Source organism: Glandiceps talaboti, chromosome 4 (assembly GCF_964340395.1).
Source record: "Glandiceps talaboti chromosome 4, keGlaTala1.1, whole genome shotgun sequence".
NCBI lineage: Eukaryota > Metazoa > Hemichordata > Enteropneusta > Spengelidae > Glandiceps > Glandiceps talaboti.
In genome coordinates, this window is record NC_135552.1 from 24,165,352 (window position 1) to 24,189,453 (window position 24,102).

At 34.5% G+C, this 24,102-nt stretch overlaps 1 protein-coding gene across 3 annotated transcripts; it reads left to right on the forward strand.

Moving 5' to 3' along the window:
- Nucleotides 1-254: 254 nt before the first annotated feature.
- Nucleotides 255-23,587, forward strand: LOC144433812 (recombining binding protein suppressor of hairless-like). 3 transcript variants are annotated; one of them, XM_078122178.1, is made up of 13 exons: nucleotides 255-703; nucleotides 1,840-1,963; nucleotides 6,134-6,443; nucleotides 13,269-13,479; nucleotides 14,234-14,356; nucleotides 14,671-14,836; nucleotides 17,043-17,217; nucleotides 17,802-17,939; nucleotides 19,290-19,402; nucleotides 20,503-20,643; nucleotides 20,926-21,185; nucleotides 21,366-21,565; nucleotides 22,191-23,587. In XM_078122178.1, exons 2-13 carry the CDS (start codon nucleotides 1,934-1,936, stop codon nucleotides 22,214-22,216), a joined length of 1,893 nt encoding a protein of 630 aa, XP_077978304.1. In that variant the 5' UTR covers nucleotides 255-703; nucleotides 1,840-1,933; the 3' UTR covers nucleotides 22,217-23,587. The 3 variants fall into 3 exon arrangements, with proteins under 3 accessions (XP_077978304.1, XP_077978305.1, XP_077978306.1); XM_078122179.1 differs by having other exon boundaries at nucleotides 21,366-21,553; XM_078122180.1 differs by lacking the exons at nucleotides 255-703; nucleotides 1,840-1,963; nucleotides 6,134-6,443 and adding an exon at nucleotides 8,852-8,897.
- Nucleotides 23,588-24,102: the final 515 nt, after the last annotated feature.

The window sequence follows — 24,102 nt, forward strand, 5'->3', positions numbered from 1 at the left end:
TGATAGTTCATCGACTAAGTAAAAAGTTTGGAACTCAAACAAAATAAATAAATAAATACTTCACTGAAGTAATCTTGCTAAAAGACGAAGTGAAAGATATGCGATGCAAGTCACATTTATGTGTGCTTACCTCCTAGGTGGAGTTTTGTGTACTTGGACATATGCATGGGACAGTCGCAAATAACACTTTAAAGTGTGCACATGCGCAGACGATAGGCATTTCTACCATTTTGAATTCGTCTTCATAATCTTTGTTAGAAACTTTGTTGTGCTGCTTCTTTGGGTGACGTTTCAGACTATTCGTCATACACCATATTTGCGTTGTATCATTGAACGATTTTCAGTTCCGACCTACTAAAGTGACGTGATGAACATAGAGTGGACCGGTCAGCAGGCCAACTAGTAACGCTACCAGTGTGCAGTCTCTTGTCGCAATTGATCCGTGATGTTTGTATTGGACATTTTTTTGACGAGGCATCGCTATTTTGCTTGACATTCAAACAACACTATTTGCTGGACACTCCTATGGTTTCTCGAAAAATATTTAGGTCACCGCATTTAAAGTAACGCTCTCGAAACGCCACTTTATTGTAACGGTACGAATATATTTGTACGGTATTTGATTGAGACGGGTTGTCCACTGCGACTTCTTGATGATAGATAGAACGGAAGTGTCTTGGAAGTTTTATAGAACCACCGTGTGGTAAGCGTTTATTTACACTTTCCCCCTTTTTCGAGATTTTTTGCTTTATACGTGTACTGACTTCTGTAAGTATTTGATCAGGAATTTGAATCAAGTGAAAGTACATGAGATTTTTACACCGAAAAGAAGTTATAATCTAGTAATTAGCCCAGGAAAGACTGGTATTTGAACGTCGTGTGTTTTTGTGTCTGACAGTCTGCCGATTATCGTCTGTCGTCCTATTCATAGTCTTATGCAACACGGTATTTACACTTTTTAACTATGTTAGATGTGGTCACTTTTTTGTTTTGTTTTGTCTTGAGAAGCATATTATATTGGTGAATACATAACTAGCCAGGTGGAAGTGTAAACTAAATTGGGTTGGGCGCAAACTTTTTTATATGAAGGTGAACGAACTGGTCTATGTTGGTCGTCGTCGATTTCACATACTTGCATCGCCTCACTCGGTCGTTGCACTTTTTTCTATACAGCTTCCAGGTACCACAATTCTATCTTCCAGGCCTGCAAAACACGAATTGATTGTGACGAATGATGTACTTTTAATTTTTTAACCAGAATCACCATTTCTTAGTTTTGACCATATCTCATAACTGAATGTAGGCGATGTGACCAACCTGTCACCCCTCTCAACGGAAATAATACAATCCGGAAAGTCCATCAGATTTTTCCCATGCATTTCTGTCGCGCCTGAAAACAGCTGTTCCATCATTTGCGTGGCCTCCACAGAGAAGCGCACTCGTACGTCTCGTCATGAACAAGCTTCCCATTTTATTTGTTCGTTCTAAACGAGTTTACCAAATCATGTAACTGAACTTGCATGTGTATTCAAATATCATTCAAAACATTTAAAAGTAAAATATATTCGTAGTTTTCATCTAACCAATAATAATAAATATAACGCGTCGTACGCCAAACTTAAACAACATAAATCCAGGGATGAAAACACAGGACGGAACAGCAACTGGCATGTGAAAACGCATATGCAATTTTCCCACGGTTCTTTGTATATACACGGACGTCGAACTACTAATAGCACGTTTCCTTGCTTCTATAACAGGGGAAACTTTGAATCCGCACATTAATAGCAAAATCAAGTCCCGGTGCATGATCAATTTAGTTATATTCTTACCTCTCAGCGATACAATTTGGTGATTCTTAGATGGTTAATTCAAGCCGTGGAATTGTGAAGCAAGTGGAAGGAGCAACGAATGTTCATTGTCAATTTAAACAATGAACGAATTATTGAGGCGATACACCCAGGTAAACTGACTCACACTACTTAGCATGAACTTTGTATTTAAACTAGTGGGATAATTGATCAACGCTTCCTTCATAGATTCCTTGATAAATGCCTAGGGGGATAACTTTATGCCTCGTTCACAAATGAGACAAATTGAGCTTGAACACGTAGGCGGTCCACCATTTTTAAATACTGAGGATGTAGGTGTGATAACTTTACCAGTCGATAAAAGAATGGGGATGAAAATGTGGGCAAAGAGGCCTGTGTGAAGGAAATGTCAAAATTTTAACATAGGTTAGACATGCTGGGATAGATGTGAATAGATCCCATTGATTTGAACCCATGCAGTGATGGTTGTAATGTTTGGGGATCTGCTGACATGTTCTCATTGTGTCTTTCTTTGTTCCTAAGTTGATACTCCTACAAAGGACTCCTATCTATCAACATGTAGCAAAGGATTACAACTTCCTTACTGTGTACTCTTTCATTTCAACAAATGTGATTATTATTTCATCTTTCATATTTGTATTAATATATATGTTGTGACTGGGTTTACTTTTTATGACTATTTGAATGATAGCTTCTCTCTTGTCCTTGTATGTGGTTTACCAGTGTCTTCCACTATTCGTGGATATATGTTTGTATTATAGATGGATGAATGGTATCCCCACCACATGCACATGCATGCATACTGTCACATACACACAGTCACACACATACATTTATTATGTATAATGTATAATATATATACACAACTTTACATTGAGGTTCTATGTATAAATAATATCGTAAACCATACAGTTCTTACCCAAATATACCTCAATGTACAGATTTCTTTAACAGAACTGGAGACCCACCAATGAAGAGGAGCTCAGTCTCTTCAAAATATTTGGGTCAGAACTGTATGGTTTATGATATATATATATATATATATATATATATATATATATATATATATATATATATATATATATATATATATATATATATATATATATATATATATATATATATATATATATATATATATATATATATATATATATATATATATATATATATATATATATATATATATATCATAAAGTTGAAGTTTATGCTATTATGTTACATTTTTGCTAGCTATGTTCAAAAGTCTTTTAACTAACATGGGGGCCTGGATTAGCAATTGCATTTGGTCTACAGAAGTCGGACAATACCATCTGATTTGTGAAAATTTAACATTTCCATTGAGAAAGATTATGTTTCCATTTTAATTCCATTTGGTATGTATGATCCAACCTGTTCAAACATTGTTCATATGCTAGCCAAAAGAGATCCAGTGATAAGACAAAAGGCAGGTGTGTTAGGATGCAGTCCTATTGTGATGTTTGCAGTCACCATGCACATGTCCAATAGGTTAAGTGCCTAAACACAACCTGCCTATACTTACACTTAATCAGATAATGAGACTTGAATATCATTGCAATTTGTTGATCAGATTTAGATTAATTATATCCACAAAAGTATATATGAGACACCTCTTTGTAATCATGGAAATGAATGAGTCAAATCTAGTCAACTTCACTGACGTAATTTCCTATGTTAAATTTTTGATGTAATTTATAAGGAACTGTGTGTATATGTTGTATATTTCCCCTCATTGACCAAAGGTTAAAACATTGGAAAAACTCGAGATAAGAGGATTATTGCTGTCAGCAATGTGACTATTCTGTGTATGTATTCAAACACAGTGAGTACATAGGTATAGTAATTGAAATGCCTAGAAATGGATTCAGTTTCAGAATAAAATTGCTCAGCTTTGGTTTCACAATGAGTATACTTGCTGTAGAATAATTTATATCGCACAGTTCAATGTGAAACTTGTAGGTATGTTGTAGTTAACATAAGTTGATGAAATAATGCATGCCTTGAACTGTAACATATCCTTTTTGAAAGTAGTGAATCATAACGATATCAGTGCTAACTTTATAGTAAAACTGAATAATGTAGGATTTACACACTTTAGTTGTGTTGCAAATACTATCAGTATGTGCTGTATAACTTGGTTACTGTTCAGCAAACCCATATTTGCACCACAAGAACCCCAATATAAATAATTTTACATAGCTAGCTGTGACCATAATTGCATTACACAGGTCCATAACTCTGTTGATCATATAAAACCAGTAATGTGGTCGTTCTACTAGTTATGTGGTTATTCACCCTATAATTTATACAAATACAGATAATATGAAGCTTATGGTGGCAAATATTATACTAATAGGAACTCGGAGTGTAAGTGCTGCAGACATTATGATGTGTACATGTAGTTGAAACCTATCTGTTAGTTAAAGCGTGTGTAAGGCATGTCACTTAAGTTCCAAATATAAATATTTGTACTGTAATAGTTTTATCATGTATAACTAGTACTTTATATATAAATATCCTTTGAGAAATATGTATTTCATATCTTATTAAGTGAAATTGGAGAAGATAGTGGTATGCTAAAGATGAAAACAGTCACTATTAATATCAAAACTAAGTCATAAAAAAGATTGGTATCTTCAAACCTGATATATTGATTCTTGATATCGAGAGTAATTGTGTTGTTTTTATAGTTCCATGCAAGCTACAACTCCTGGTGTTTTATGAAATTAATCATCACATATTTTAGACTATATAAAAAGAGAAATTCTATTTTTAAAACCATACTGGCAGATATAGCTTGGAGATGTAAACGAATACTGCATTGACTGTAAGCAAGTTGTGGTTGAATGAGTACATTTTGATACTGTTTGTACAATAAAGTAAATTGTAATTTCTCGATAGAAGAAACAGAATGGAAGGAACTTCACTAATAAAAAAGAAAGATATACATGTACTATACATAGAACTGTGAGAAGTTCTTGGAAATAAAACAAGTCCAATTATGTACAGTAGTGTACAGTAGAACCATAGACCCTGTTTCATGTACCGGTAGGTTCTATGGTAGAACTAATGTAAAAGTACAGTATAAATACAGATTGAAAGTTATTGTAATTCTAATAATCTGACTGTTGTAGGTATTTTTTCAGAGTCACTACCAAAATTGTGGTAATACCATAGTAGGTATTAGAATCCCTGCAATTTTTACTGAATTTCTCTATAAAAGTCAATCCTTGGCAAAAACAGAATATCCGTTGATTAATGCTAATAGATACACTGTTATAAAGTATGGTGAGTAATTATCATTGATAACACAGATAATAACGTTGATACTGCAGTTTGGGAGTATGTTATTTCAAATATATATACTTTCCTGTCCTCACTATTACTAGTATCTGTTAGATACACAAGCATCTACATTAAAATTATTGTTCAGATGTTAGCAAACTGCAACTGTGCATCAATGTGCCCTGTCAGTTGATTTGACATGCCAGTAATGAACAACACTTATGTGATGCACCAAAATTTAATGTCCACCTATACTATGTCAGTGTTCTCGCCAGGACACATTGCAAGGATGATGGCTAATTTGAATAGCAATTTACATACCCCTGTCCAATAACATCGTAATTTGCATGATGATTTGCATAATAATCAGCATATAATATGCGATTGTCTTGAAGACTGGAACATACTATGACATGTTCATATTTAAATTTCCATCTCTCTTCATGTGAAAGTGTTATTATGACATTGTCATTCAAATATTACTAAAACTCAAGGCTGGTAGAACACTTTAGAAGCACAGTAGAAACCTGTCAAGCATGGCAACCTAGGTGGCAATGATTGTGTTAAACTGTGCTCTCTCTACATCCCTCTACATGTATTGTGGGGGGAGAACACAGCAGAGCAGAAAGCTGCCAAGCATGACCCTAGATGGCAAGGATGGTGTTAACACAATGCTTTCTCTATCAGTAGTGGGGAGAACAATATATGTTGTGAATCCCATATTTTATCATTTTGACCAATAGAAAAAAATGCTTGCATTTTTATTAGAGAACCCTGTTGTGACAGTAATGATATTTATTGCAAGAATGAATTTTCATGGACTCTGGGTTCAAAATGGACTCTGAGACAATAGTGCATTGTCAGTAATACACCCCTAACTAAAGATGCTTACGAGATGTTAGCAAACATTTCTGATTCACTTTTGAGAAATTTTTTGACTTGTAGAGTAGAAATTTTCATTTTTAGTAATGATATTTATTGTGATTGATTTACAGGTAGGCAGTGAAGATAGCACTTATCATGGTTTACTAGTACCTACATGTGTATCACAGAATCCAGTGTCTACAAACAAAGGCATCAGTTCAGTCTCTGCTGAAATTCATTATGTGAATGACAGTATACACAAAATGAATGATGTGACAGGTGATGCAACTAACTCTGGACAATCTAATGGTTGCCAAAGAAATAGAACTTTAAATGGACCCTCTTCATCAGATTACCACAGCAGTAGGAATACCTATATGAATACACCAACATCTAATGGAATAAGGGAGTTGAATTCAGCTGAAACTTCTAACGCTCGAAGTAAGTATCTATCTACAGTACAGAGATAGTTGTATTTTGTAACTGACCTAATTTAAGAATGTTAAAGACCAGTGTTGAAAAATGATTACTGTAATATTTGGGTGTGAAAAACAGATGTCTGGCAGAGCTATAGAAAAAATTGGTCCTGAACAAAAGAATGATCCTATTTGATCCCTGTAGTTCTACTGATAAGATAGTAGTAATCCAAGATCATGGAATTCAAACATCAGGGTTTAAAAAGGTCCTTGTCCTTTTTTGCCAGTGGGGGCACTCCTTGTATCACTATGATAAATGAATACTTGTTTAAATATATGTCATTAACTGTGATGAGTGAGGGTCAACATCTATTCAACACCAAACTGCTTATCACAAAGTTCAAGTATCCAAACAAGTTTCCAGTGGGAAACTTGTAAGTGTATATATATTGTAATGCTCACCTGTGCAAAGGGTAGCTAGCTACAACTACTTCATCACAAGTATGATAATTGTGTCAGTATCTGCAGGTGTGTGAAAATAAGTGAGTGAATGAATGAATGAATGAGTGAGAGTTCGTGTATGTGAGAGCTGGAAAGTGTTTGAGTTTGAGTGGAAGTGTTTGTGTAAATGTGTGCATGAACATGTGTATATGTATTTGTTACTGAGTTTAAAGAGTGTATACAAGTACATAAGTGAGTGCTGTTGGGGTAGCTATTTATAGTACTTGAAGTACAATGACAGGCCTTCATGGATTCTAGGCAATGGTCCAGTTGGAGGTTAGATGTCAATGCTGTACTGCAAACACATTGCACCACAAAATCCTTAATTATACATGATGCTATTGTGAATGGTTTGAAAGTGATTGACAGCAGATATGAATCAATGACAATGTTACAATTATAAGTTGATGATTTGGTATTAATAATGTAGCATGAAGGACACTTGCTGTGAAATGTACTTCTTTGTTTTAGAATTGCCTTCATTAGCTGTACATTTTCAAAATCTTTATTATTGGGTAATTTCACTTATTTATGCTGTTATTCTCTCCTAATTCAACAAAATCTTTAAGTTTTACTGTAGATGTGTATACAATGTAATTGTACTATTAGTGACCACTGGCTATTTTCCCAAATTATTGGAAAAATGCTATTCAGATAGTCAGAAAGGTAAAATATTGTATCTGCATTATGCCATATAGTTGGAAGCAGTATTTTGATTGCATTGGTTAGGGCCAGAATAGTCAATTTGACTGGAAGTCAGGGCCAGAATAGTCAAGTACTATAGTGTAAAAGCAGAAGAATATGTATGTATGTATATTTTTTGCTCACTCTTCATTTCATTCCATGTACTGTAAGATACATCATGTAGGCAGGGATTGAAATTATCAGAAATCAAGGGCACATGGACTATTTATACATCATATCCAGTCTATCAATTTATATGGTGGTAGTCTGTTAGATCAATGGAAATCAATGGAAAATTGCAGCTGAAACAGTTCATTTGGATAAATCTGAGTACCGGTACCAAGTATAGAAATTAAGTTTGAGCCCTGATAAGTGACACTTATTTAGTCCTATGCGCCAATAGATATGTGGACTGTAGATTGTAGGAACATCGCCAATTTCCCATGAACAATGATTATTCTGTCACAATAATGATTTTAGTAAAACCATGGAAACATACAAGTTTTGTGACTGGCTCATGTCCCACATGTTTTCATTTTTAACACATACAAATTTGAGTGCTTACATCTGAGTTATTATATAGCTGAAAAACTGTTGTCAGCCATATATTTTGCCTTTCACTAGTGAAAACCATAAACAATAGTGAGATGTCGTAAAATTCTTGTTTTCACATCAAAAGTACATTTATGATTATTGATTGTAGCTTTGCTGTGTTACTTTGTCAATGTTAATTATTGTGATCTGTTCCTGTTCAACTCATCGTGTCATGATCTTTTTCAGTATTAAACTCAGAATGCCCCTCTTGTCTCAGTATTTGCAGGTCAAAGGTAGCTAGTTCTAAGTCCTCCTTTTTTTCATGTTTGATGATAGACTAAGTTTAGATCTTTTTTTCATAGTTTTGTTGATTAATGTACATATTGTAATGTGATATGCTTTTATGAATTGTAGCTGTTGTTTTCTCATTTTTGGGGCACATTCATGAAATGTATACCACATACTTCTCTCCCAAAATGGCTAAGGAGTAGGTAGATGCAATATGGTTTATGAAAGGGATAGTACCTGTATCTTTTGGTATTGAATGCTGTGTAGGAGTTTATTATAAAAAAGTGCCGACAGCCAACACTGCCCCACTACAAAAGGGATGCATTACCAACATTTTGACCTCACACAGGCAGTCTTCTGCAGGGTAAAATCTGGCTGAGTTTTAGAAACCTAGTCCCCCTCTAATGGTGAATGAAAATGGAATGACTTGTTCTGTATGTTGACTTTAATGCCAAAGCTTTATAAATGTCTGGTGAGTAAATTGACGGGTTTGTTGTCCTTAACAGAAAATTGAAATTGCTAACAACCAAATATACATTTTTCAAAGGAAATGTACCGGTACTTTAGTTGTCGTTTGTTACTTTCAATTCACCACATATGCAACTTGGTAGTCTAGAGGTTATCTGTGGATGTGAATCTGTGGTGAAAGATATCTTAGCCTCTCAACTTGGTGAAATTTTCATTGATTTTCACCTCACAAGTATATATAATTAGTGTATGGCTAGGATAAAGACATCCTGGTTAATCATTTATGATGGATTAATTGAAAAATCTCATCTCATAAAGGCTACCTTTCTATAAAGGCGATCATAAAGTTAAATTATCTTTATTTTGTATGGAAGCTACTTGAGTTATTACTACTCACTGAAAAAAAACTAAAGTACATTAACCAGAATTCTCAAGTGTTATTAGAAATGAAGATTTAGGAGGTAAAATATTACTTGTACAATTTTTGTCACAATGATAGTCGAAATTATAAAACTACCATTTGTTAATAGAATGGTAAAGTGCTATTTTAAAATGATGGAGACAAATCTATGTACTCTAGTCAAAATTCTGCAAATATTTGGTGTGCAGCTGGTTCCCAGAAACTAAAGTTTGCATAATATTGAGTGCACTGCATAATCTGCATTGTATTAATAGTATTTGTAAAACTGTTGTTTACAACTGAATGTTCATGTTTTCCTTTCTCACATGAAAGTAAAATTTGGAAGATAAATGGAAGTTGATGAATGTACCTGAAGTGAAAGTCCTTTGGTGTGGTGACTGTCCCCTGATATTACAGCTACTATACAGTATCAGGGATATATTTAAATGTATCTTTTTCCTCTTTGAGTTGTTCAAACGTGATACTCAAGTGGCCCCTTGTTCTCATATGGAAGTTTGGTCCAGTTACATGTACAACTGATTTGCATACTCCTAAACTTGAGAAAGGTCAAGGTGAAAACAGTAGATTTACACTTATCTCATTGAAAGAGATAGGTGATAACACATGTAAAGTGAATACTTATACCAGTAAGCCAAGACCTACGGTAAAATTCTGAATTGATGCCACTGCGCTTAAGTCCTAGACAATGTGTACTATTGTCTCTGATCTAGTAAGAACTTTATTCTTATGTATGTAGGACACCAAAGACTCTATGGTATGTGGCTTCTATTGGCAAGTGTATTGTTGGCAATAGATATAGCACTGTAGTGTTAGTCTAATACACATGTGAAAGTGTCAGCTTGGACAGCTAGACTGTTGATTCTTCTATCAGTTAGTCTACATAATGAGGGGATTTTACAGTTCTACATCTTGTTGTTTTTACCAGGGTTTTAGAAAATCAGGAAGCCTGGTGAAATGGCATTTCATAGAATGATATAAGATGACATGTTACTGTGTTCTCAGCCTATCAAATTCTGTTGTGTGTCTTGGTTTCATTACAAATTCTCATGTTACTGTAATACATATTGTGTAGTTAGGTTGATGATTCTGGTAATAGTTACATTTTCCTGATAATAATGTGTTTTACTGAGGTTTTATATGAGAATCATGGGTCTGATTTTATATTTAAAAAAAAAGAAATCTTGCAAAAAAACCAAAAAAACCTATGTTTTTCCAAAAAAAAGTGGCAAAATTAAAACTTTTCCTACTCACATATGTTGCTGTGTTTTACTGAGATTTTAAAATTGTAGAACTAGAGAAGGCAATTCTGATAAACAAAATGTATGTTATCCCTATGTGGTGTGTTTAATTAACAAAGGTTTTAGAACCCTAGTAGAATTCAAAGGTTAGAAATACTACAAAATTGATATGTTATTTCACAATTTTGGAAGGTAAAAGAACTGGGGGAACTCAAGTAGATTTTACCTTATGTCCTGCCCTTAACAAAAACAGTAGGTTAAGGGTGATAGCACTGTACACTATTGTAGATGAGTGCAATCAATAAAATCTAGGGAAATAAGAATACACTTAGAAATCAACCAATTAGGAAGAAGATACATGAATATTGAAAAGAAAGAACATGAAACAAACCAGCTGACTATGTTTACTGATGCATAAATAAACTACAGGCCCCTATTCATCAACCAACTTAGCCAGCCTTCGAGATAAAAATCAATATAAAATTGTTAAGGCTTCATTCAACTCATACTCTATTGTCAGTATACTAGTTTCAGGGCCTACCTCATGTACCATGCATTCTGCATGCATAACCTGGAACATGAATAGATTTAAGTTTGTTGCATGGGAGAAAAGTTAGGAAGAACAGGTGTATGATTGTACATTATATTTCTTAACCATTATAAAAGCTCTCACAATATTGTGTCTGTCAAGAGCTACAGTGAAAATTTGGAAATTTTTATGAAATTTGGACGCACAAAGCCCACCATGGCGCATCCAAATTTAGAGTTCACCTTGGAGGACTATTCTGTACCATATCTTGGAGAAGGTAAAGGGCTAAGGCTTTTGTATTTTTCTGAAAATCAGCACGGCTGGTACATATTGAACTGTCTATGTTTTAAGGCAGTCTGTGACTTTGATGTAATTGAACTAAAGACAGGCAGTCTATGATGCAAGCTAAATCAATTCATTGGGTCTTAAAGAATTACAAATATCTGCATTTGATGTATGCATTCGGAGGAAAACGCAGTCACTGCTAATGATTGACGAGTTAGTGACTAAATGTATTGGGTCTATATTATATGTTGTTTTCCCACATGATGTTCAATTCCCTAGTGAAAATTTCCTACTATTTCCCCACACTTATTGAATCTCTTTATTCCCCATTGATTTCCGAGTGAACCTATCCCTTTCTGGCAGATTCTATGCTTAAATGTGTGAATTAGTTTGTATAGAGGTGCCAGTGGTCATAATGTGGGATTTTGTTCTAGAGTTGTTCTCAAAATTATGTTGAAGTTTTTGGTATGAGTATGTACATATCATCTGATGAATTAATGTTGTAGAGAAATTTTTATATGAATGGAAGTCATTTCCTCTGTTGCTTTCTCAATAATTTGTGTTGTAAGCCCTTCTTGTAAGAGTGTGTATGTGTGTCTATGCATGTGTGTGTGTGTGTGTGTGTGTGTGTGTGTGTGTGTGTGTGTGTTTGTTTGTGTGTGTGTGTGTGTGTGTGTGTGTGTGTGTCTATGCATGTGTGTTTGTTTGTTTGTTTGTTTGTGTGTGTGTATTTATGTGTTTGTTTATGTTAGCATTGTTGACATGTTTTAGTGTACATGTGTGTGTGTGTGTGTGTGTGTGTGTGTGTGTGTGTGTGTGTGTGTGTTCAAAGACTTTTGAGCCATTGTGACATAGCACATGATAAGGATATATACATGCACAATATTTGAAGGTGTATGTGTCTTGAAAGTTTTTTGTGAAGGTCAGTATGATCTGGTCACCAATATAAGAAAAAATGTAAAAATTGTGAAATGCTACATTGATATATCGGTGTGAAGGAGTAGAAACCTATTTGGACACAGAATTCTGGATGACTAAAGCTTTCAACAGTTAATACAATCATTAAAATATGATAATTATCTCAAAGTTGTAGTATGTTGTTAAGCTATCATGGTCACTTTATTGTATTTAATGGCCAACGCCCCAAAATACAAAGAAAATTCATACATAAGCTGATAAAATGTCACAATCTCAGAAAATATAAAAAAACAGTGAGTTTTTTGTAAATGTATGAAAATGTATACAATGTAACAGTATATTTGTGAAACAGGAATATCATAATTCTTGCTATGAATATTGTGACTATATGTGTAGAAGCTCACTTTTTAAGTTGATATGTTTGCAAGATATCATTCTAGACAAAGAGACAGCAAGTTTTTAAGCCAAATGTAATTACTTTTGAGAACTGCTTATCTAGTTCAATTTTGTTTGGTTTTACATAGTAAGGAAATAATTGAACCTCAAATAAATTAATTCTTTTTAAATGATGGCTGTAATTTCTTTTTTCATCACATCAACATATGTACTTCCAGAAAGACTTTTGTTTTAAGTGTAGAAGTGAAAGAAATCTCATTAATTTCTGGTGAAGAGATCTACAAGTCTAGTCAGTATTTGCCAGTTGATAGACACTATTCCTCTCTGTGTAGGGGGGGGGGGGGGTAAGTGTTTGTACACAAACAGTAAGTTACAAGTTGAGCAAAACATGGCTAAAAAGCTTAAAAGCTAAATGCAAACACTAGTCCAAAATACCACAGGCCACTGCTAAATTTGAACCTGCTAATGTTGCTGGCATGCTTTACCTTCATAATTCATTCCATGTTCTATCCCTGCTTGCAAGTAGCAAGCTTTTCAGTTTACATCAGTTGAGCTTCAGTGCCATTGTCTCTATTTTTCATTTTAAAGATCCAACGACTCACATGTTATCAGGAGCTCTAACACCTCCAAATAAGGTTATCGGCAGTGATATGGTCACCATGGCAACAACCAGCCCGTTAAGCATTAATACGATGGCAACATCAGTTCATACACCTCCAAGTCCTGTACCAACACCATCACCTCCAACTGCAGCTATTTCACCTCAAAGACCAGAAGAAAATGGGCTGCTTCGTACAAGGTAGTTAATTATATTCTTATTTTAAGTGTCTTTTGACTTACCCTGGTATTACATGATGGACCAAGCCTTCTAAATATTGTACCTCGAGATTCATGTTGCATCTTATGACAAAGTGTATTTACTCTTTGAAGCATTTTATCACCAAGGTAGAACCCCAGGAATGGACTTGTTAAAAGTGAATGTACAATAAAAATAATGCCTGTTGCCATGACTGAGGGACTATAGTTTGTAAACAGAAAATCAACTGCTGGCAATGGTTATTTTATATGAAAACACTGAATCAATAACCTGGGTTCATGTGTTCCTGGACGTCAAGGCATTCACAAATTTCATTAATTCCTGCAACTAAATGTTTGAGATGATCAGCTATATTATCATGAAAATGGTTGTTGAAGTTTTCCTAACAATAACAGGGCAAAAGATGATCTGTTGATTAGATTTTCTACGACAGACTCCTGGAAATGTCACTTTAAATGACCTAAAAAAATTGTGTACAATATCGTTAGAATTAATCCAATAATCCTGGCAAATGTCATTGTAATTGATCCCCAAAACTCCTGTAATCTCCTTGATATTCAAAGGATTCAATCTATGATTCCTAGACGTCTATCTAACATTACTTCTCCAATTATGAAATCTAAGCTAGCTTTGCATACCAGTTACGTCTTATCTCACTTAAATTTCTCCAGTTACAAAAAAAAAAGACAGCTTGCTGACATGCTAGACTTACATGTTACATTTATTTCATTGTCAGACGTATTAATGACAAAAGACTTAGCAAAGACGCAATGAGAAATTATCTTCGGGATAGACAAGATATGACATTGGTCATTCTACATGCAAAAGTAGCCCAAAAATCATACGGAAATGAAAAAAGGTAAGTGTTCTGACAGATGTCTTTTCAGACCACACTACAGTATAGTAGTTTTGATAACACTGTTCGTAAGCATTTAACATGTCCAGTTCAAGATATCTTGCATCATTTCACACTGATGGGAGCATACAAACACCATATTAATTGTTCTGTTCAACATTAGATTTAGTCAAACTCATGAAATACATATGAGAACAGTTATAGGTAGAAATTGTCTAAAAAATGTCACGCTAGCTCAGTATTATAAAGCGATATTCTGTTCATTACAAAAAAATGAGATAATTTGAATACTTTGAAATATCATTTTGTATTGGTAGGTTTTTCTGTCCCCCACCTTGTATATATCTGCTGGGACCAGGATGGAAAGCTAAGAAGGAACTAATGGAACAAGAAGGTGAAAACGAAACAGGATCTCAAGTGTGTGCATTTATGGGAATAGGCAATAGTGATCAAGACATGCAACAGTTAAATCTGGAGGGAAAGGTAAAGTAGAGGTTTTGTATTTTGTGGAAAGAAAAGATAGTCAGATTATGTGATGAACCCATACTAACATTGTAAACATGTAGATAGTCAGATTATGTGATGAACTCATACTAACATTGTAAACAAGTAGATAGTCAGATTATGTGATGAACCCATACTAACATTGTAAACAAGTAGATAGTCAGATTATGTGATGAACTCATACTAACATTGTAAACAAGTCGATAGTCAGATTATGTGATGAACCCATACTAACATTGTAAACAAGTAGATAGTCAGATTATGTGATGAACTCATACTAACATTGTAAACAAGTAGATAGTCAGATTATGTGATGAACCCATACTAACATTGTAAACAAGTAGATAGTCAGATTATGTGATGAACCCATACTAACATTGTAAACAAGTAGATAGTCAGATTATGTGATGAACTCATACTAACATTGTAAACAAGTAGATAGTCAGATTATGTGATGAACCCATACTAACATTGTAAACAAGTAGATAGTCAGATTATGTGATGAACTCATACTAACATTGTAAACAAGTCGATAGTCAGATTATGTGATGAACCCATACTAACATTGTAAACAAGTAGATAGTCAGATTATGTGATGAACTCATACTAACATTGTAAACAAGTCGATAGTCAGATTATGTGATGAACCCATACTAACATTGTAAACAAGTCGATAGTCAGATTATGTGATGAACTCATACTAACATTGTAAACAAGTATATAGTCAGATTATGTGATGGACCCATACTAACATTGTAAACAAGTCGATAGTCAGATTATGTGATGAACTCATACTAACATTGTAAACAAGTCGATAGTCAGATTATGTGATGAACCCATACTAACATTGTAAACAAGTATATAGTCAGATTATGTGATGGACCCATACTAACATTGTAAACAAGTATATAGTCAGATTATGTGATGAACCCATACTAACATTGTAAACAAGTCGATAGTCAGATTATGTGATGAACTCATACTGTTGTGGTAGCCTGAAATTGTCAACAGAATTAGAAGTTGAGGGATTTTTTGGATCATGGATGGTCAAAAGAGAGTGATAAAGAATAGAAATTTCATTATTATTTGAATAAGGCCAGGAAATATGTGTTTTTTACAGAAGCCAGAATATACAAGTTTTACAACACATGGGATAACACATGGATTTCTGTGCCTATGGAGTTAATTCTCACAAAATTGGCCATTTCAGCCCATAACATCAGCATGTGGTGTACTTGGTGTTGTCACATGTCATGTGCATAGCAGACACTTATAGGCATCTGGGCAATTTAGTAACTACAAGCTAGTTAGTTGACAGTTACAGTTTACTGATTATATACATATAGCTAGTATTATTACACACGTATTGGAATGTTAACTCACGTATGACGACATATTGACAAATTACAAAATTTAATTAATGTCCTATCTGTATCTGTACCCTATGTTATGTACATGTATGTTCCTAGAGTTCATCAATTTCTCTCTCTTCTTATTTGCAAGTAAACATTTCAGAATGTTGTAAAAAAAACAGTTTTTGTTACACAACCAATGATTTTAATCACTTATGAATAACATAAGTCAATAGATCAACAGGTTATCAAATTGTTCATAGTGTGACATAGTGGTAATAACATCGGTCATATAGTTGAATGCCACCTTGTGGTGAAGCCAGCAAAGCCCCAGTGTGACAAATCCTGTCTGAACATTTAGGCCAAGAGAAAAAAAGAATTGTTTCTGGTCAGGACAGTTTGTCTAAAATGGTGCGATGATGTGCAATGTTTTTAAATTCTCAACAAACCTGTCACTCAATCTACTATTTATGGCAGTTACTCTTCGTTTTATGTAGTACTTTAGAGCAAGTGTGTATGTGGGGCAGATGTCATTTGCTTGTTCATGATTGGCTCTGCAGTTGACTTCACTGTAGTAGGGAGGGTTCTTTTTGTGTTTTCCCATGGATCTGCAGACTGCATGGGCTGGACAAACACACACAAAAATAGACCAACGCGGGGGTATATAAGTCATGCGTGTGCTGACCAGAAACAATTCTTTTTTTTTTGGGCCTTTCTCATGCATTATTTGAATTCATAGCTGAGTAACAAGCACTATTTATAACTATTATATACTAATCTGGTGAACTTATTTAAGGACTTCCCAAATATTATTTTGTTCAATCTCTCAACAGAATTATTGTGCTGCAAAGACTTTATACATATCAGATTCAGATAAAAGGAAACATTTCTTCTTGTCAGTCAAAATGTTCTATGGCAATGGTGAAGACATTGGTGTTTTTAATAGTAAAAGAATTAAAGTCATTTCAAAACCATCCAAGAAGAAACAATCTCTGAAAAATGCTGACTGTAAGTAGTAAGGCTGCTAGTTTTAAAAGTGAAATGATGATATTGTGATAAGTCTATGGCATGCCAGTTATCAACACATTCAGTGTTTTATTGTCAGAATATGTGACTTTTTTTTTTATTGTTCCCTGAATTTCTCTTAAATTATATCTCTACCTTGTGGAAAACTACAATAAATTACTTTTGAACAAAGAAATCCAATTATGATGTCAGGAATTTGACAAGTTTAATAATTATCACATCAAATGGTTCCTTAACATTGAAGTTTTCTTTTGTGTACCGTATATGTAGTGTGTCTTTGTCTTTTGAGTGTTCTTGTTTGTTTATGTGTATGTGTGTGTGTGTGTGTTTGTGTATGTATGTATGTATGTATGTGTGTGTGTGTGTATGTATGTATGTATGTATGTATGTGTGCGTGCGTGCGTGCGTGTGTGTGTGTGTGTGTGTGTGTGTGTGTGTGTGTGTGCGTGCGTGAGTGAGTGCGTGCGTGCGTGCGTGCATGCATGCATGCATGCATGCATGCATGTATGTATGTATGTATGCATGTATTCATGTATAACTTAAATTTCTGTCATTCTCTCCATCAGTATGTATTCAATCAGGTTCTACTGTAGCACTATTTAATCGTCTGAGATCCCAAACTGTGAGTACAAGATATCTCCATGTAGACAATGGAAATTTCCATGCAAGTTCACAGCAGTGGGGAGCATTTACAATACACCTGTGTAAGTAGTGTGATGTCAGAAATCCATATTGATCCAAAATCCATAAGATGGTGAATTCAGTTCACTGCATAGTCTAAACTGTTCATGTTACTAATTAACAAGATTAGCAATTCACTGCTTTCATGAGTAAGGTTATCATCAAAATAGTCATTCAAACTTACCTTTTTTTGTGGTTGTTCATATTTTATTATATGTAATGTATATTGACCACCCCGCTATGTATTGTTTTCAATGGAGAAAGTGACGATGACGTAGCGGTCCGTATATTACAGTACTGACCAAAATCAACCCGGAACTCTTTTTTCATATTGACTGAAATCAACCTGGGACTATTTGGACATGCAGAAACAAAACGAACATTTCTGTACATCAAAATCAACATTATTTGTGCAAAATATGCATTTATAAATAGAAATTCTGCCGTAAAACACACTCATGCTACTAAAATTGCATCGGAATACTACTTTGCAACAATGTCAGTTCGTATAAACTTTGTAATGTCATCATTGCTGGGGTTGTCGCACTCTGCAACAGTTCACGCTGTTTGCAGCACATGATTTTTGGAAGAATGGCAAGCTTTTCAAAATAACTGATCCCATGGTGAACACGTCACTTGACATACAACATCACACAATAGATTTTGATGGCAGCGCTGCTATTTTGTACACGTAACATGTGTAATATGAGAATCTGGCATTCTGAAGTTATCCTGAACACAATGATGGTGACCTAAATGATTGACATGCGACTTTGTTTTAAAACATGCAAATGAATTGACCATGCAACAATGCTTACAAATATACCAATGCTATTTTTAACACTAAATGTAAAATCTTGAAAAGTCACAGTTCTAGTACAAAATTCAGTTTTATTCATCTTTAAAGTTCCTGACATGAAATTCCTTGTATGAAAATGAATTCCCAGGTGACATATAATAGAAATATTATAGCCTTGATATTGGATTATATGCCCTCGGTGCAAGGATTCGATCAGCACTCCGCTATGCATCAAGCTGATCATATCCTTGCACCTTGGACATATAATCCAATATCAAGGCAATAATATATATTATTCACATGGAAATTTAATATTTAATACTTGTCACATGAAATGTGATGATCTGATTGAAGCATAATTTGTGCTTGAATTTGTTTTTAACTTCAGTCGTTCTCCATGTAAAACAATGATACAAAGCAGTAGTTATTTCAGCTACATTTTTGTTGTACTTAGATTGACCTAATTTGTAAATGAGATACGTTTTGCAGTTAGATTCTTCTCAAGGGAGCAATCAGATAGTTGACATGAGTTCCTTACCTGATAGTTACACATTGTTTTACTATGTCTTTACAGTAGATGATGATGAGTCGGAATCTGAGGAGTTTACAGTACGTGATGGCTACATTCACTATGGTTCAACAATAAAGCTAGTCTGTTCAGTTACTGGAATGGCACTTCCAAGACTGGTAGGATATCTACATTTCTTATTTATTTGTTCTTCATTTTATTTGCACCAAGTATTCTAAACATGGAAATTTTAGCTTATTTCGCTAGAAAACAACAGCACAAAAATATGCAGTTACTAAAATTTCTTAATGTACATAAACACAAAGCTTAGTAATTTGTCAAAATTAGTCTTTTGGGACTAGTTGAAGACTGTATAATAGTAAAAGTTCGAAATGAAATGAAAATATGAATGTTTACAGTAATTTACAAAACAATCACTAGACGTGTGGTTGTCAAGTTTAAGTGAAAGTGACCTCTGTCAGATCTGTGGTGGTGGTATTCAAGCACCAGACATCAGATTCTAGTTTTACTCTTTCATGGCTGTAAGCAATTACTGTAGATAACATCATGGTTGAGATTGCCTCACTTTATAAAATTAAAATATGAAATCAAATTCCCATGTTATACAAAATTCTCACTCAATGAATAGGCCATTCCAGACTGCAATCAGGAAATTGAGAATATAGTGCTCTTTCTTTTGCTCAATGAAGTATAAATCAGGGACGTTTTCATTGTTCAGACATCAAGGACAGCAGCAGTCATTATGATTAACTAAGTAACCTATACCATGTATACCCCCAAGGTACTCACAGACAGGAAGTAGAGCGCCACCATGGTAAATTTTCTAAAGGCCTATTACAGAATTATGACATGCAAGGTTTATAACTTAGTAGAGAACCATTGAGCGTTCAATCATTCCTGATTTATCATCATAATGGTGGATTCCCTAGTTAGAGCTGAACTTTGGTGGCAGTTTATAATGTAGTTGATTGTCAGAGAATTCTCACCCAGGACAGATCAAAAAGCTCAATGGTGTCTGACTAAGTTGAACTGCTTGTGTTTTAACTTAATTTACAAATCTGATAGATAGTGTAGGTCAAACTTTAGTTAAACTTACTCTACCTACACAATGACAGAAATGATGTACATTTGACCAAAGCTGAGTCCAAGGCGATTCAAATCCATACAAAATCAGTAACTTAGTAAGGGTTAGCGAATTTTATCATTGTTTTATTTCATCAAAGAACAATGATTATAAATGTATTATTTTGTGTTTCAGATAATTCGTAAAGTCGATAAACAGACTGCGTTGTTGGATGCTGATGATCCTGTCTCACAGTTACATAAGTGTGCCTTCTATATGAAAGATACAGAGAGAATGTATCTGTGCCTATCTCAAGAAAGAATCATTCAGTTTCAGGTAAAATCCTCTTCCATTCTTACATTCTTATCATAAATATGTAAGAAGAGCTATTCCAGGATATTGTACTTCTGTTTACTAAAAATGGCAACTTTAAGCTTGATACTTTATTACTGAAGTAAATATCAACAACCCGACTGATCTTGTATGTCTTTTAGCATTTTTCACACCTAGATTTTAATTCTAATTTGAACTTGGCCTCTAATGATTACAACTTGACATTGCAGGCTGCACCTTTCTAATCTGAACTTGGCCTCTAATGATTATAATTTAAAATTGCAGGCTACACCTTGTCCTAAAGAACCACACAAAGAAATGATAAATGACGGTGCCTCGTGGACAATTATCAGTACAGACAAAGCTGAATACACATTTTATGAAGGAATGGGGCCAGTCAAAGCACCGGTCACACCAGTACCTGTTGTGCATAGTCTACAGTTGAATGGTGGTGGTGACGTCGCAATGTTAGAGTTGACGGGAGAAAATCTCTGCCCCAATCTCAGAGTCTGGTTTGGTGACGTTGAGGCTGAAACAATGTTTAGGTAAGGATTATGTAGTGGTATTTGCAGGAATGTTAATGTCACACAAGATCCTCTTCAGTAAAACTGAAACTATGGCAAATTTTCTGTCTATGTGTGTGATTTGTGTGTGTGTGCGTGTTAGTTGGTACAAACTTGATTGAACTATAGCCAACAGTAAATGAAGTCTTCTCTTTAAAACAGATGTGCAGAAAGTATCATTTGTGTGGTACCTGACATTTCAGCCTTTCGTGGTGGTTGGAGATGGGTCCGACAGCCAACTCAAGTTCCAGTCAGTTTAGTGAGGAATGATGGAATAATCTATCCAACTGGATTAACATTTACATATACACCAGAACCTGGTCCCAGACAGCATTGCAGTACTACTGAAGGTATTTTGAGAGGTGCGTTTAATTAAATGAATGTCAAACACTTCTTGGATAGAGCACATGTGTGTTATATTGTTTTACAACCTTACTATATTTATTAATAATCAAGTTCCCTTCTTCCATATGAAAAGACACATATTTCAAACAAATCACATGTCCTTCTTTGGTGTCCTCCCTAGATCTGAGAGTATGATCATAGTCATAAAATACCGAGAGGTCATGGACAACCTGGAGTTGTGAAAAGATTAGCTTCCATATGTAAATTCAGGTGTGAAAGTACTTGTGAGTTATGTACAGCTAACTGTCCACCTTCTGTGATAATGTCATGGTAGATTGCTAGCATGTGAAGTTTTCTGACATTGGCATTAATTGATGGATTGTTGACTTTGATATATGTCACTTCCAATTATCCATATGTTGTTTCATGTGGCTAAGTGGTAATTATAAGTGATAATAATCCATTGAATAGACACTAAATTTTAAATAATTATGCTCATTTTATCAGGGATGGCAATCCTAAAGTCATCATTAAAGACTTTATACCATTACAAATATTTGAAATAAACATTACCCTGTCAAAACCTGTGAAACCCTGACTATATTTACCATAACTAGATTCTTGTTAATTTTTATGTTACAGATGAAATGACAATGAAGCCATTCTAACGAGAAACATACAAATAAATTGCTACATGGAAATGGCCAGCTCTCAAATAGCAATGGACATTCTGTGCGGATATCCACTATACTGTTAGTCAACAATGGACATTCTGTGCATAGTCACTGTACAGTTTGTCAGCAATGTACATTCTGTGTGGATATTTGCTGAATCATCTATAAACACAAAACGGTCTACATAGAGCAACCAGATTGTTAATTGACTACAAACTGAGTGGAAATGTGTATGTCAACAAGGAATGTTCTGCAAGGAAGTTTACCAATCACAAACAGTCAACAAAAACATTCTGTGTGGAAATCTACTAAAGTGACATTTGACAATGCATATTATGTGTGGAAGTCTACCAGAATATCAGAATGTCTGATGGTCAAAAGATGTCTGGAAATCAAGCAAACCTACATGTGCAAATCTACAGAACAGAGTCGGCAGTCAACATTCTGTGTGGAAGTCTACAATTCAGTTTCTGCAATGAACATTCTGTGTACACATCCATCAAAACTGTCTGTAAATTCAGGAATCTAATAGATAAATTATCACGTAGTAATGAACATAGTGTGGAAAATCTACCCAACTTTCTGTCCATAAGGTACAATTGGTATGGAAGAAATCTACCAAACAGTCTGTCCACAGTGAATATGTCATACAGTAGAACTCTACTAAACTCAACAAGGGAACTTTTGTGTGAACATTTCTGAAAATCAATTGACAAAATTTGAAAAAAACATCTTTATTTATATACCATAAACCATCAAAGTAGAGAGAGTCAGTATTGTTTTTGTTGTTATTTTTTATAGGTATGTTATTATTTAGGTAAGGAACCTCAATTGTTTGCCCAAGTACAAGTGCAAATGTTTTTTCAGTTATTTTCCTATGTCAACAGAATATTCTTCAAAATTAAAAAGTAAAGGAATTATAAAACCGTATAAAATGTTTGTGAGTAAATAACATAGGGTATGACATAGCACTGTATGCAAATTTCAACATTCACTCGATTTGTTTATTAATTTTATATGACAGTATATTTTCCCATGCCTTGTACAGTCCACACTTATCAGCCAACAGAGGTACATTGTACTACAATACGACCATGAACACTATTTACACTGTGTTTATTTATTAGACAGTGAATGTGAACCATGCCTTTAACGTGACAGAATTACAACCACCACATGCTACGATGTATTCAATGGATCGAAACTTAATACACTCAGCATGTAGTTATGAAATAGATTATGTGTGAAATATAATGTGTAAAATTTGGAAGGAGAGGACGGTGTGTGAGACTGAATAAGAGTAAATACAAGAGAGAATGAGGGAACAAGAAAGGAAGTGAGAGAAAGAACATAGTGAGAACATGCAAGCAAAAAAAGAGCATGAACATGGATAGTGTTCAAAAGAAATATGGAATAAATGGGTGAATGAACGAGAAAGAGAGAGAGAGAGAGAGAGAGAGAGAGAGAGAGAGAGAGAGAGAGAGAGAGAGAGAGAGAGAGAGAGAGAGAGAGAGAGAGAGAGAGAGAGAGAGAGAGAGAGAGAGAGAGAGAGAGAGAGAGAGAGAGAGAGAGAGAGAGAGAGAGAGAGAGAGAGAGAGAGAGAGAGAGAGAGAGAGAGAGAGAGAGAGAGAGAGAGAGAGAGAGAGAGAGAGAGAGAGAGAGAGAGAGAGAGAGAGAGAGAGTTGACTGGACTCATTGAGTTACTTGCTTGTAATTTGTCTTTCAAAAGTATTATTTATAAACCATTTAAGTATTAGTTATCTATAAAAACAGATACCTCTTAAAAAGTAACATAGAAGGATACAGTATATCTTACAAACACTACTAGAGTTATACTTCCAGTTCTTAACTACAAAAACAAACACGTAATTGTGATCTAT